Source organism: Gekko japonicus, unplaced genomic scaffold (genome assembly GCF_001447785.1).
Source record: "Gekko japonicus isolate JY-2015 unplaced genomic scaffold, Gekko_japonicus_V1.1 scaffold20, whole genome shotgun sequence".
In the NCBI taxonomy this organism is placed as follows: domain Eukaryota; kingdom Metazoa; phylum Chordata; class Lepidosauria; order Squamata; family Gekkonidae; genus Gekko; species Gekko japonicus.
In genome coordinates this window covers 1,524,499-1,536,852 of record NW_015169172.1, presented here as the reverse complement: position 1 = coordinate 1,536,852, position 12,354 = coordinate 1,524,499, and the positions used below count along the sequence as shown (strand labels likewise).

General features: G+C 43.5%; 1 protein-coding gene and 1 long non-coding RNA gene across 3 annotated transcripts in view; one reads left to right on the top strand and one right to left on the bottom strand.

Annotated features, from left to right (window-relative positions):
- Positions 1–1,245, top strand: part of LOC107114353 — an 18,470-nt gene extending 17,225 nt beyond the window's left edge. For both annotated transcript variants that reach the window (XR_001482646.1, XR_001482645.1), the window contains exon 3: positions 924–1,245. This is a non-coding gene — a long non-coding RNA (uncharacterized LOC107114353). The remainder of the gene's footprint in view (positions 1–923) is intronic.
- A 564-nt stretch (positions 1,246–1,809) lies between these two features.
- On the bottom strand, positions 1,810–2,552 carry DIRAS3 (DIRAS family, GTP-binding RAS-like 3). The gene has a single exon (XM_015415796.1). It carries the CDS (start codon positions 2,404–2,406, stop codon positions 1,810–1,812), a length of 597 nt encoding a protein of 198 aa, XP_015271282.1. The 5' UTR covers positions 2,407–2,552.
- Positions 2,553–12,354: the final 9,802 nt, after the last annotated feature.

Below are 12,354 nucleotides of genomic sequence, written 5' to 3'. Positions count from 1 at the left end.
ACTTAATAGGTATTGGTAAGTGCTGGGGAGAAAAGCTTGTTTCTGAGAGTGCCAGTAATGCCCTGATATGCGCAAAGTGTTGCATAGAAAAGGAGTTGGATTATACCTCGCCCTTCACTCAGTCTCAGAGCAGTTTACAATCTCCTTTCCTTTCCCCACAACAGGCACCCTGTGAGATAGGTGGGGCCGAGAGAGCTCTGAAAGAACTGCTCTTGAGAGAACAGCTCTGAGAGAACTTTGACTGACCCAAGGTCACCCTGCTGGCTGCATTTGGAGGAGTTGGGAATCAAGCCCAGTTCTCGAGATTAGACTCTGCTGCTCTTAACAACTACACCAAACTGGTCATGTGCAAGATCAGAACTTAACATCGTGGTTTGAAAAATCTGCTTTTCACCCTTCCATCTTTTTAAATTTTGTAGTATACAGTCTAATGAAGAGTTCTGGTGAGCTTGAAAGCTTGTACAATGTACAGTGTCAATTTGGTTGGCCCAAACAAAAGGTATTACACAGATTTTGCTCTTGTTTTTGGACCAGTATGGCTGTACAATTTTTAGGCCATGCTTGGTGCAAAAAGATCTCAAGCTGAACCGAAGGCTGCCAGAACCCAAGGCTCCCATACTTATTTTTTTTAAAAGGTCCAGCCTAATTTGGAATTTGATAAACGCTTACTTGTTTCTCTGTAACTTTTAGTTCGTCTTAATAAGTGTATTATCCCACTACAATTTTCAGGTTTTCTAATGGACCAACAAGGCAACTTGCAATTTTGAAAACAGAGTTGCTCTTGGATTTAAATTAATTTATTCTAGGTAAGATCTTTATTCCATAATCACCCAAGCACAACTCCAGCATTATTCCCACTCATGACAAGGGGGCATGTTCAAAATTAATTACAGCTTACTGAATTAGTCCCATTTATATTGCAGAATGACTTGAGATGCTGAAATACCAGGCTCCCTTACCACCACCCACCTTAAAGGTACAGAAAATATTGAGGGAAGAAGAACTTGGGAGGAATCAGTAAGTAAATATATACCAAGTTCTCTGTTCACTTTAATAGTTCACATAAAATCATTGCCATACACCACATAAGACATTTTAACATTGAACATGAAATAAGTAGCATATCTTTGGTTAGGAATTTCATTTCTTCTTCCCTTGCTGCCCATACATTTTAAAAAAAAATGACAAGTGATCAGAACCCTCCACTTACTTGTCAGTGATCAAATTTACCCTGATTGTGTATGTCCGAAGGCTTTTTAAAAAACATATGTATAAAATGCAAGCAAAAATACTACGCTGGGCTTACTGACTATAGCCCTGTTATGATGCAAGCTTAGAATCATTTGTTCCTTTACATATTTGCATAACAAGCGGTATGACATGTTAGAGATATTTTAGAAAAATTACTACATGCAGATACAAGATGACTTCTGTTGTTCTTTATCATACACTTGACTATAACTGCTTATCCATTTATTTATTATTTCAATTTATATCCTGCCCTTCCCGCTAATGGGCTCAGGGTAGCTTACAGCCTGCTTTACGGTAGCCAAGAATGGTTGCTGTATGGAGGGGGTTTGGCAACAGTGATGGTGTTTGCATCCTGGGAACTCTGCTTAGGTGAAAAGAAACATGAAAAACTTTTACCAAGTAAATATTTGAATGCCTTGTAACCCTAAACCATCCTAAGGCCATTCTATACTCTGAATGTCTCCAATACCCAATCATTTTCAAATGCACATGAGAATATTCTGTAAGTTTAAGTCTATGCTTCTGTTTTATCTCCCAGAAGGCTCAGACCTCAGGAGTTCACATGACTGAGCACTTGCCTTTCAGTTTATCTTTCTTGCGCTGCTGTTTGGATTTCTTACCATCTACCTGAAGACTTACACTTCTTCTCTTTTCCAAATTCAAGAGCTCTTGGAAAAGCTCCTGAACATTGTAGTTCATTTTTGCCGATGTCTCCATGAAGGAACACTTCCATTTGCTGGCAAGGACCTCACCTTCACTGGCATCCACCTCTCTCTGGGTATCATCGCTCTTGTTTCCGACTAACATGATAGGAACCTTCTGGATATCTCCTTTGATCTGACAGATCTGCTCATAGATCTGCTCCAGTTCTTCCAGCGACTGCCTGCTGGTGACTGAGTACACCAACATGAACGCATGGCCTTTAGATAGGGAGAGTCTTTGCATGGCGGGGAATTGGTGGCTTCCAGTGGTGTCTGTGATCTGAAGGGTGCAGATATTCTTATCACAGCTGATCACCTGGCGGTAAGTGTCTTCAACAGTTGGGATATATGTTTCTCTGAAAGTTCCCCTTACAAAACGAAGAACCAAAGAACTTTTACCGACACCTGCTGCGCCAAACACAACCACTCTATAGTCATTACTTTGTTCTGGCATCCTGCTTATTCAGTTGGGCACCAAGACAAAGTTCTTTGTGCTTACATACCCCTGAGGGAAACAGGCCTGTCAAGGAAAAAGAGTTCATGGTAACTTAGATATAAAACAAGAGGTTACAATATGTAAACAAACATTTAAAATCTCTCCCTCCCAAATTTAAGCATGGCTCAAGTGGTTAAGATGCTGAACTGCAGGCTGTGGAAGGTCGGTAGTTCAGCAGTTCAAGACCTGAGTTGCCGCATGACAGAGTGAGCTCCCGTCTCTAGTTCCAGCTCCTGCCAACCTAGCAGTTCGAAAGCAAGAAATTGCAAGTAGATAAATAGGTACCACTTCGGTGGGAAGGTAACAGCATTCCGTGCGCCTTGGTGTTTAGTCATGCTGGCCACATGACCACGGAAACGTCTTCGGTCAGCGCTGGCTCTTCGGCTTTGAAACGGAGATGAGCACCGCAACCCTAGAGTCGGATTCAACTGGCTTTCGAGCAAGGGAACCTTTACCTTAAGTCAGACTTATGGTTTCACACTTCGTAGGCAACAGTTGTTTTCAAAGTGAAATATTTAGTCTCCAGCAGCCACAAAGCTCTTCCATCAGGAGCAATGAGATTATAATTGCCCATAAGAGCTGAGATCAGCCAGCCCACTTCATTAATGCTCTTCTGTCCCCAAGCAACAGAGCATCCTGCAGCTGGTGCAAATGCTTGTTGGTGCCTGTACAAAGAGGCTGCTGAGGATCATCCCCCCCACAAATAAACCATTTTCATTTTCTGCCTTTGCCATTTGAGGCAGAGAGGTGGGCTGGCTGCTAATTCCCACAGTTTATAGCTTCACGCCCCTTCCCTGATTTATGAGCCTGTCCATGGTGGATTTCAAGAAGCAACAGGCACAGCAGACTGGCTACATTATGCAGAATGATAAATGCAAACGAATACATCCAAGCCCAGTGTGTCACCCGCTGGCATAATCACAGCTGTCAGCTGGCAGGCAAAGGAGTCAGCACTGCAAACAGAGCTGCCTTGCAATAAAGCACATCTGTCCTTCTTTAGGAGAGAAAAGATTGGCACATGTATTAATGTTGTACTGTTGCGATCACTGACTTGGGAAACCATGACTTTTTAAAATTATTATTTCTTCCTTGTTCCTCTACACCAGCTCTCCATATTTTACTGCCCATAGAAGAATCACGGTCAGCAATGTCTCTATGGGCTTCTGTTCTCCCATGCTACAAAATATTGGAGTACTCTGGACACATAAAGCAGTCTGGAATTTAAGGTGACTAAAACTAAGAATCTGTCCTAGAAACCATTATGAGGAATGCTGGAGCCATCTGAATCATGTGTAACAACAGTTTCTCCATGCAAGAATCCCCTTGCAGTAGCCACCTGTAGGCCAGTATTCCTAGCATCTCACAAACCACCTTTAGAGAGCAATCCTAATCAGAGTAAACGTCATTAACTCCATGAGACTTCTAAGAAAGCTCAAAGACATGGGCTGCATGTACCCCAGCGCAACAGAGTAAGCAGACATTGCATATGGATTGAATAGTCTCTCTTCAAATATGTTTTTAAAGACACACAGGTGAGCTCCAGCTTTCATCCTACCCTAAGGATGAAACTTGCTGGGGAGGCAATATTGGCTATATTTTTAATAAAGAAAATAGCATCCAGCTGCTGCTAGGGCTGGAAAAATATTCCAGGTCCCTAATGTCAGGATGTTTAGGCAACCTGAGATTTTTCCAGTCCTGATACTGTTAGCTAAACACTAATCAAAACACAGAAATACCTCCTACACAGAAGTACATCCTACACAAACTGTGAGGCCTACATGGTAAGTAATTTTAGGGGAAACTCTTACTAATATTAAGAAAGCAGTGTTCCCTAACTGGAGTACTACTTTCCAGACATTATTAAAATAGTTTTAATAGTGAATTTATTAGCTTTACTGTTACTCCAGTCACTTCAAAGGTCTTTGTTTTTGTGCTAAGACACAGTTAAATCTAAAATCTAGCTACTAGACTATGGTTGAACCTGTTGGCACTTGTTGAATTTTGAGAACAGGTGGGGGGCACCTCAACCAAAAATGGCTGCCATGGGGTCTACGTCAATTACAGAACAGTACGACATTCCAAAAATGGGGGTTCTTTGCAGTCACCCAAATGATTCACCCTGGGCACTTCAGAAGTACCTAATACTTCAGTGAAGTGGATGAGAGTCAAGATTGGCTCCTCGTTTGGGGGAAGAAGCAAGTAGGCCACCAGGAAGCATCAGTAGGTACTGTGTTGAGGATTACTGCACTGGGTTATTGGGGGGGAGCGGATCAATTACAGCATTAACAAAAGTAGAAATATAGCCAAAAATCCTAGACTATTTACTTATTTATTTTTATTAAATTTATACCCCGCCCTACCCAAAAAAATGGGCTCAAGGCAGCTCACAACATAAAATCAACAAGCAATAAAAACAGTAAAAGAATAAGTAGCAATAGCAGATCAACCAAACCATTATGAAATAATTACCCTAAGTAGAAGAGGAGGAGGAGATTGGATTTATACCCCGCCCTTCACTACCCAAAGGTGTCTCAGAGCGGCTTACAAACTCCTTTCCCTTCCCCTCCTCTCAACAGACACCCTGTGAGGTAGGTGGGGCTGAGAGAGCTCTTGACAGAAACTGCTCTTTTTCGAGAACAGCTCTTATTAGAACTACGGCTTGCGCAAGGTTATCCAGCCAGGTGCAAGTGGAGGAGTGGGGAATCAAACCCGGTTCTCCCGGATTAGAGTCCGTGTACTTAACCACTACACCTAACTGGCTCGCTAAGAAATGGTATAGGACACTGGAACGTGGTCATAAACAGAGTTGTGGACAGGAGGGGGGGTCAAAATGGATTGAATGCCCGCTGCCTCCCCTACCCCAATTGCAAACCAGTTTATCCAGATGTCATGGAGAGCAGCTGAAATGTTTGGGAAAGGGTTTATACTTGGAATAGAAGAAGAAGAAGAAGAGATTGGATTTATACCCCGCCCTTCACTACCCACAGGCGTCTCAGAGCGGCTTACAAACTCCTTTCCCTTCCCCACAACAGACAACCTGTGAAGTAGGTGGGGCTGAGAGAGCTCTTGACAGAAACTGCTCTTTTTCAAGGACAGCTCTTATCAGAGCTATGGCTTGCCCAAGGTCATCCAGCCAGGTGCAAGTGGAGGAGTGGGGAATCAAACCCGGTTCTCCCAGATTAGAGACCACGCACTCAACCACTACACCAAACTGGCTGTTTGATCCTGTTGCTAGGATACATGAGAAAACACTTTGAAAAGTAGTCATGCTTGTAGTATTGGGAATGAAATACAAGTATAGACCAACTAATGCTTTCCCAGCAGGGTTCTTTTGCCATGAGCAACTGCATGGCAAGAGCAGTTCAGCCAATGAAGCTTCTCCTACCATGTGGATGCTGGAAGGGCAAACTTCACCTGCTGCCGTTCCTCCTCATCATTCAATTGTATCAAGGCCCAAGAGCTCTGCCAAAAAGAAATGAACTGGAGCCCATATTTTTATCCTACCCCTGAGCACAAAAGCAATTTCTAGTGTCACATTGCCCCAAGTATTTCCTTCTTGCAGCTTCCTCTTCCAGCTTTGGCAAAATCCAGTGGGGAAAAGATACAGAATCTGGACTTGTAAAACAAAGCTTGATTTTGGGAAAATGTATTGGGTCACATATGCTTTCAAACCTCTCACCATGTTCTCCTGTTGAAAACGGGAAAAAAAGTTGCAAATCCATTTGCACATGAAACAGCCCATCCTAATGGAAGAGTATGTTTAATTGACACAAACTGGAAGCAACTATATTTAGAGCAGGGATTTTAAAATGCTTTTTAAGAAACAAGCACGCAGCTAGTAAAGGGGGCCAGTAATCGACTTCAACCGCCTTTGCTGAGGTAGGAGACTCTGTACCCCTCTGCCCCTGGCTACTACGAGGAGCTGCGGGATCCGGAATGCTTCATTCACATCTCTGGATGCCAAAGCCGCAGTCAATAAGTGCTCCATAATTCCTGCTCCTTGTTCAGCCACACGGGCCTTCCAACAGGGAGAGCCAGCCGCCAAGTCCAGCAGCCCACCCCCCGACAAGCCCGGTGTCAAATCTCCTAATGGGAACCCGGCGTTGTGTCTCGGGCCCCAAACGTCGCCCTGGCCCGCCTCTCCGAGGGTGAAGGGCACTTACCTCGACCGCCGGCTCTTCCAGCCGCTTGGGAGGCAACGCGCACACGGTGCTGCCTGCCGGGCGTGACCAACGACGGCACTCCCTGGAAATGTGCTCCTCCGAGTCCCTGCTGGGCAGGGAGGCACCATCGCACCGAGAGACTGGGCGGCCCCGCCTTCGCTCGGGCCCGCTCCTCGCCGCCGCCTGCCGCAGAGGTGGTGAAGAAGCTCCGGCTGCCCATCCGCGACTCATTCCGTTTCTCCGAGGAGGGCAACATCCCAGCTGTGCAGTTGGTCCAGAATCATAGCAGCGTCTCCAGGAGCCGACCTGCGGGGAGGAGGGAGGGGGGAGCTCAGACAGGGTGATAGGGGAGCCCCCACCCCCCCCCCCGCGTTCTGTCTCTCAAGATCTTGAGCCTAATTGTGCACGAGCTGACGCCGTCTTGAGGAAAACAAAAAACAGTCCCTGGTTGAGATTTTAGAGATGGTCACCAGTTTCTGTAGAGACATGAAACTACTAATACAACATCTCACGGTAGCATCCTGCTATCCCCGTGCGTAGGCAGGCTACATCTGTTGAATGTCAGCCTTCACATGCAGGTATGAAAGGGCAACGCCGCTGTCGAGGGGGGGGGGGATTGGCAGCCTTGGGGGTTGAAAACCTTGTCCTTAATTTGCAACTATTTGTAATTTTTAAAGCAGTTTATATATACAGTTTTAAAATATCTCCATGCTGCTAAAAGAAAAGAAAAACACTTGCAAGCACAACTGCAATTGAAAGTCATCAAAGAGGAGTATACTAATGCATTCTATAGCAAACACAATTTTTTAAAAACCTGTAATTCATAGTCTCCTTATACTGCATAGGCTTCAGTACATAGATATTTTCATCAACTAATCCCATCTGGTTACATGATTCATCCTACTGCAAACCAATGACTTTCATCAGCAGGTCCCTTCCCCCTAATATATTGGGCTAATAGAAGCATTTGCCTCCCCTTCCACCCCAGCATAGAGCCCCATTAACACCCATTCAGACCAACTGGATTCTCCCCTGCAGCAATTATTGTGTTTCTCTTGGTAATAAAAGCCAAGAAGATGCTACTTTTTATATTCCATTTAAAGTTCTCATCCTTTTCTCTTAAACAGCTGCCCAGCAGACGGAAATTCAAGATGTAGCTTTTCCTGGCATGATGAAAACTACATCTGTGGAATTTCTGCTTAAAGACACCACCTTTTTAAGGAAATAAAACAGCAATTCTATTAATTTTTTCACAAATTAAAGCCAAAGGAAAAAAATGTCTCTCAAACTTGTGGGAGTCCAGTGTGACTGTCAAACAGTTTATTTCCCCTTAACTCGTGGTTGTTTATTTGCATCTACAAGCAGACAAATTAGTTCCAGAACTGTATTCCGGCTTATGTTTTCCAGCAGTTATTGTTTCAGGCAGCTGCATTTGTTAAAAAAATAGTTGAATTTATGAAATGCCTCTTTTCCCCAGTCACAGGGGTAAAAGAAAGTGAGTCATTTTTGCCAATACTTTCATATGAAGCCTTTTGTATAGTAAAAAGGGCTGTCAAAATCTAGCCCATTTTTGAAATTATGCATCTGTAACCATATCTGAAAACTTGATACCAGCCTACATTGGTAGTTAGGGTTGCTGTCCTTTCTTAATGACCCTGTTATGCCTTTAATAGCAGCCTGACAGGCAGCAATATATTGCAGGGAAAACAATGAAATAATTTTCCTTCAAAGCTGGGGGACCAGAATTTATTGGAATACTGCTTCCCCTTAACCACCACAACCTCCTTAGCCTTGGTAGGTCAAGGAGATTTAAAAAAAAAAGAATTTTTTTTTGAGGAACTGACGCAAGAATTGGACCAAGTTACCTATGAACAAATTATTTAGATGGGTGACTTTAATGGTACAGTTAATAATAGATTAGACAGGAAGTCGCAGAAACAAGACGAAAAAATTGGGAAACTGCCCAAAACTTTTTTTAACTTGGCCAAACAAGGGAAGTTGGAGGATGTATGGAGGAAATGGAATCCTGATACCAAAGACTTTACTTTTTATTCAAATAGACATGACTCTTTTTCACGAATAGACATGATTTAGGCAACTGGAGATTTGGCTCTGAAAACAAAAATAGTTGAGATAATGCCAAGAGTGAACTCAGACCATAATCCAATATTATGGAAATTAAAAGAAGCAAGGAAGAAACCTAGATGGAGACTGAATGAAGAACTGTATCATATCAATATCATAATGCCCCTATATAAATCAATATCATAATGCCCAATATCATAATGCCCCTATATAAATCAATGGTGCGACCTCATTTGGAGTACTGTGTGCAGTTCTGGTCACCACACCTTAAAAAGGATATTATAGCTTTGGAAAAAGTGCAGAAAAGGGCAATTCGATTGATAAAAGGGTTGGAACACTTTCCCTATGAGGAAAGGTTAAGGCGCTTGGGGCTCTTTAGCTTGGAGAAACGACGACTGAGGGGTGACATGATTGAGGTTTATAAGATTATGCATGGGAAAGAGCAGGTAGAGAAAGAGGTACTTTTCTCCCTTTCTCACAATACAAGAACTTGTGGGCACTCCATGAAATTGCTGAGCAGTCGGGTTAGAATGGATAAAAGGAAGTACTTCTTCACCCAAAGAGTGATTAACACTTGGAATTCACTGCCACAGGAAGTGGTGGTGGCTACAAGCATGGACGGCTTCAAAAGGGAATTAGATAAGCATATGGAGCAGAGGTCCATCAGTGGCTATTAGCCACAAGGTATAGATAGGGACTCTGGGGCAAGTGATGCTCTGTCATCTTGGTGCTTGGTGGGGTCAACAGTGGGAGGGCTTCTAATGTCCTGTCCCCACTGGTGGACCTCCTGATGGCACTGGTATTTCTGGCCACTATGTGATATAGAGTGTTGGACTGGATGGGCCTTTGGCCTGATCCAACATTGGCATCTCTTATGTAACCTCCAAAGGAGAGTCCACCACTTCCCAAGGAAGCCTGTTCTACTGAAGAACCACTCTGTCAGGAAGTTCTTCCTAATGTTTAGCCGAAAACTCTTTTGATTTAATTTCAGCCCATTGGTTCTGATCCAACCTTCTGGGGCAACAGAAAACAACTCCGCACCATCCTCTATATGACAGCCCTTCAAGTACTTGAAGACAGTTATCGTATCACCTCTCAGTCGTCTCCTCTCCAGGCTAAGCATATCCAGCTCCTTCAGCCTTTCTTCATAGGACTTGGTCTCCAGACCCATCACCATCTTTGCTGTCCACTTCTGGACACATTCCAGTTTGTCTATATCCTTCTTAAACTGTGATGCCGAAAACAGAACACAATATTCTAGGTGAGGTCTAACCAGAGCAGAGTAAAACAATACCATCACTTTGAATCTGGGCACTATACTTCTGTTGACAGACCAAAATGGCATTTGCCCTTTTTAGCTACCGCATCACACTGTCGACTCATGTTCAGTGTATGGTCTACTAAGACCCCTAGATCCTTTTCGCACATACTACTGCCAAGACAAGTCTCCCCCATCCTTTAATTATGCATTTGATTTTTCTTACCTAAATGCAGAAGTTTGCATTTCTCCCTGTTGAAATTCATTTTATTTGTTTTAGCTCAGTTTTACAGCCTGTCAAGATCATCCTGTATCCTGACTCTGTCTTCTACTCTATTTGCTACTGCTCCCAATTTAGTGTCAACTGCAAATTTTATAAGTATTCCTTCTGTTCCTTCATCCAAATCATTTATAAAGATGTTGAACAAAACAGCTCCCAGGACAGATCCCTGAGGCACTCCACTTGTCACTCCTCTCCAAGAAGATGAGGAACCATTCACAAGCACTCTTTGGGTGTGATCTGTCAACCAGTTACAGATCCACCTAACAGTAACAGGATCCAAACTACATTTTACCAACTTGTCAACAAGAATATTATGTGGAACCTTATCAAAGGCCTTACTGAAATCAAGATAAACTATGTCTACATCATTCCCCTGATCCAGCAAGGTAGTAACTTTCTCAAAAAAAGAGATAAGTTTAGTCTGACATGACTTGTCCTTGAGGAACCCATGTGATCACAGCCATCCTTTCTGAATGCTCAAGGACCAACTGTTTGATGATTTGTTCTAAAACTTTCCCAGGTATAGACGTCAAGCTGACAGGTCGGTAGTTACCCAGATCCTCCTTTTTCCTCTTCTTGAAGATGGGGACAATATTTGCCCACCTCCAATTTTTTGGCACCTCACCTGTTCTCCAAGAATTCTCAAAAATAATGGACAGAGGTTCAGAAATTACATCCGCAAGTTCTTTTAGTACTCTTGGATGCAATTCATCTGGCCCTGAGGACTTAGTTTAATTTAAAGAAACTAGGGGGTTATGTACTACCCCTATGCTGATCCTAGGCTACAACTCTCTTCCCTTTCCCCACAATGGGCCTACCATGTCCTTGCTCTTTTTCTTACTTTGAATATAAGAAAATAACCCTTTTTTGTTGTTTTTAGCATCTCTTGCCAGCCTAAGCTCATACTGAGCTTTAGCTTTCCTAACTCTCTCTCTACAAGCACTGGTTATTTGTTTGTATTCATCCAAGGTTATGAGGCCTTCCTTCCATTTCCTAAATTAGTCTTTTTTATTTCTCAAATCTTCAGAACACTGTTTATGGAGCCACCTTGGCTTCTTTAGGGTCCTCCCATTTTTCCTTTTCATAGGAATCATGTGTGGTGTTGCCTTCAATATTTCACTTTTAAGAAACTCCCATCCCTCTTGAACTCCTTTCTCCTTAAATATTTCTGACCATGGGATTCTACCCAGCATAACTTTAAGTTTGTCAAAATTTGCTCTCCTGAAGTCCAACCTATATGTCTGACTACATACAGCTTTTCCCTTCCCCAAGACTGTAAATTCCAAAATTACATGGTGCCCACTACTTTCACCTTGTCAGCCAGTTCTTCCCTGTTGGTGAGAAGCAAGTCCAAGATAGCAGTCCCTTGTTTATTTATTTGTTTATTTATTTATTGTTTATATTTATATCCCGCCTTTCTAGGTATCTGGGTCAAGGCGGCTAACAACATTAAAATAGCATAAACTTAAAACAATTAATAAATACCATACCAATTAAAACAACACCAGTTGCAATTAACCCAACAGAAATGGTGGTAATCCAAATCCCATCCAACGATAGGGGTAGCGTCCAGCAGAATCTCATGCCCGAGGGTGTTCTAAAATTTCAGACCAGACGATGTTCCAGGGCACACTCATCAGTGGAAGCCCCTAATCAAAAGCCTGGTGGAAGAGCTTTGTTTTACAGGGCCTGCAGAACTGTAAAAGGTCCCGCAGGGCCCTGATGTTCTCCGGGAGCTCATTCCACCAGGTTGGGACCGCCACTGAGAAAGCCCTGGTTCTGGTGACATTCAGCCTGGCTTCTTTTGGACCAGGGAGGGTCAGGCGATGTTGCGACCCTGACCACAGTGCTCACTGGGGCACATATGGGGAGAGGCGGTCCCTCAAGTAGGCAGGCCCCTGACCATGTAGGGCTTTAAAGGTTAGCACCAGCACCTTGAACCAAATCCAGTACTCTATAGGCAGCCAGTGCAGTGTCCTCAGCACAGGCTGGATGAGGTCATGTATAGAGAGACCCAACAACAGCCTGGCCGCGGCATTCTGCACTAGCTGCAGCCTCCAAATCTGGGACAAGGGCAGCCCCATGTAGAGAGCATTGCAGTAGTCTAATCTTGAGGT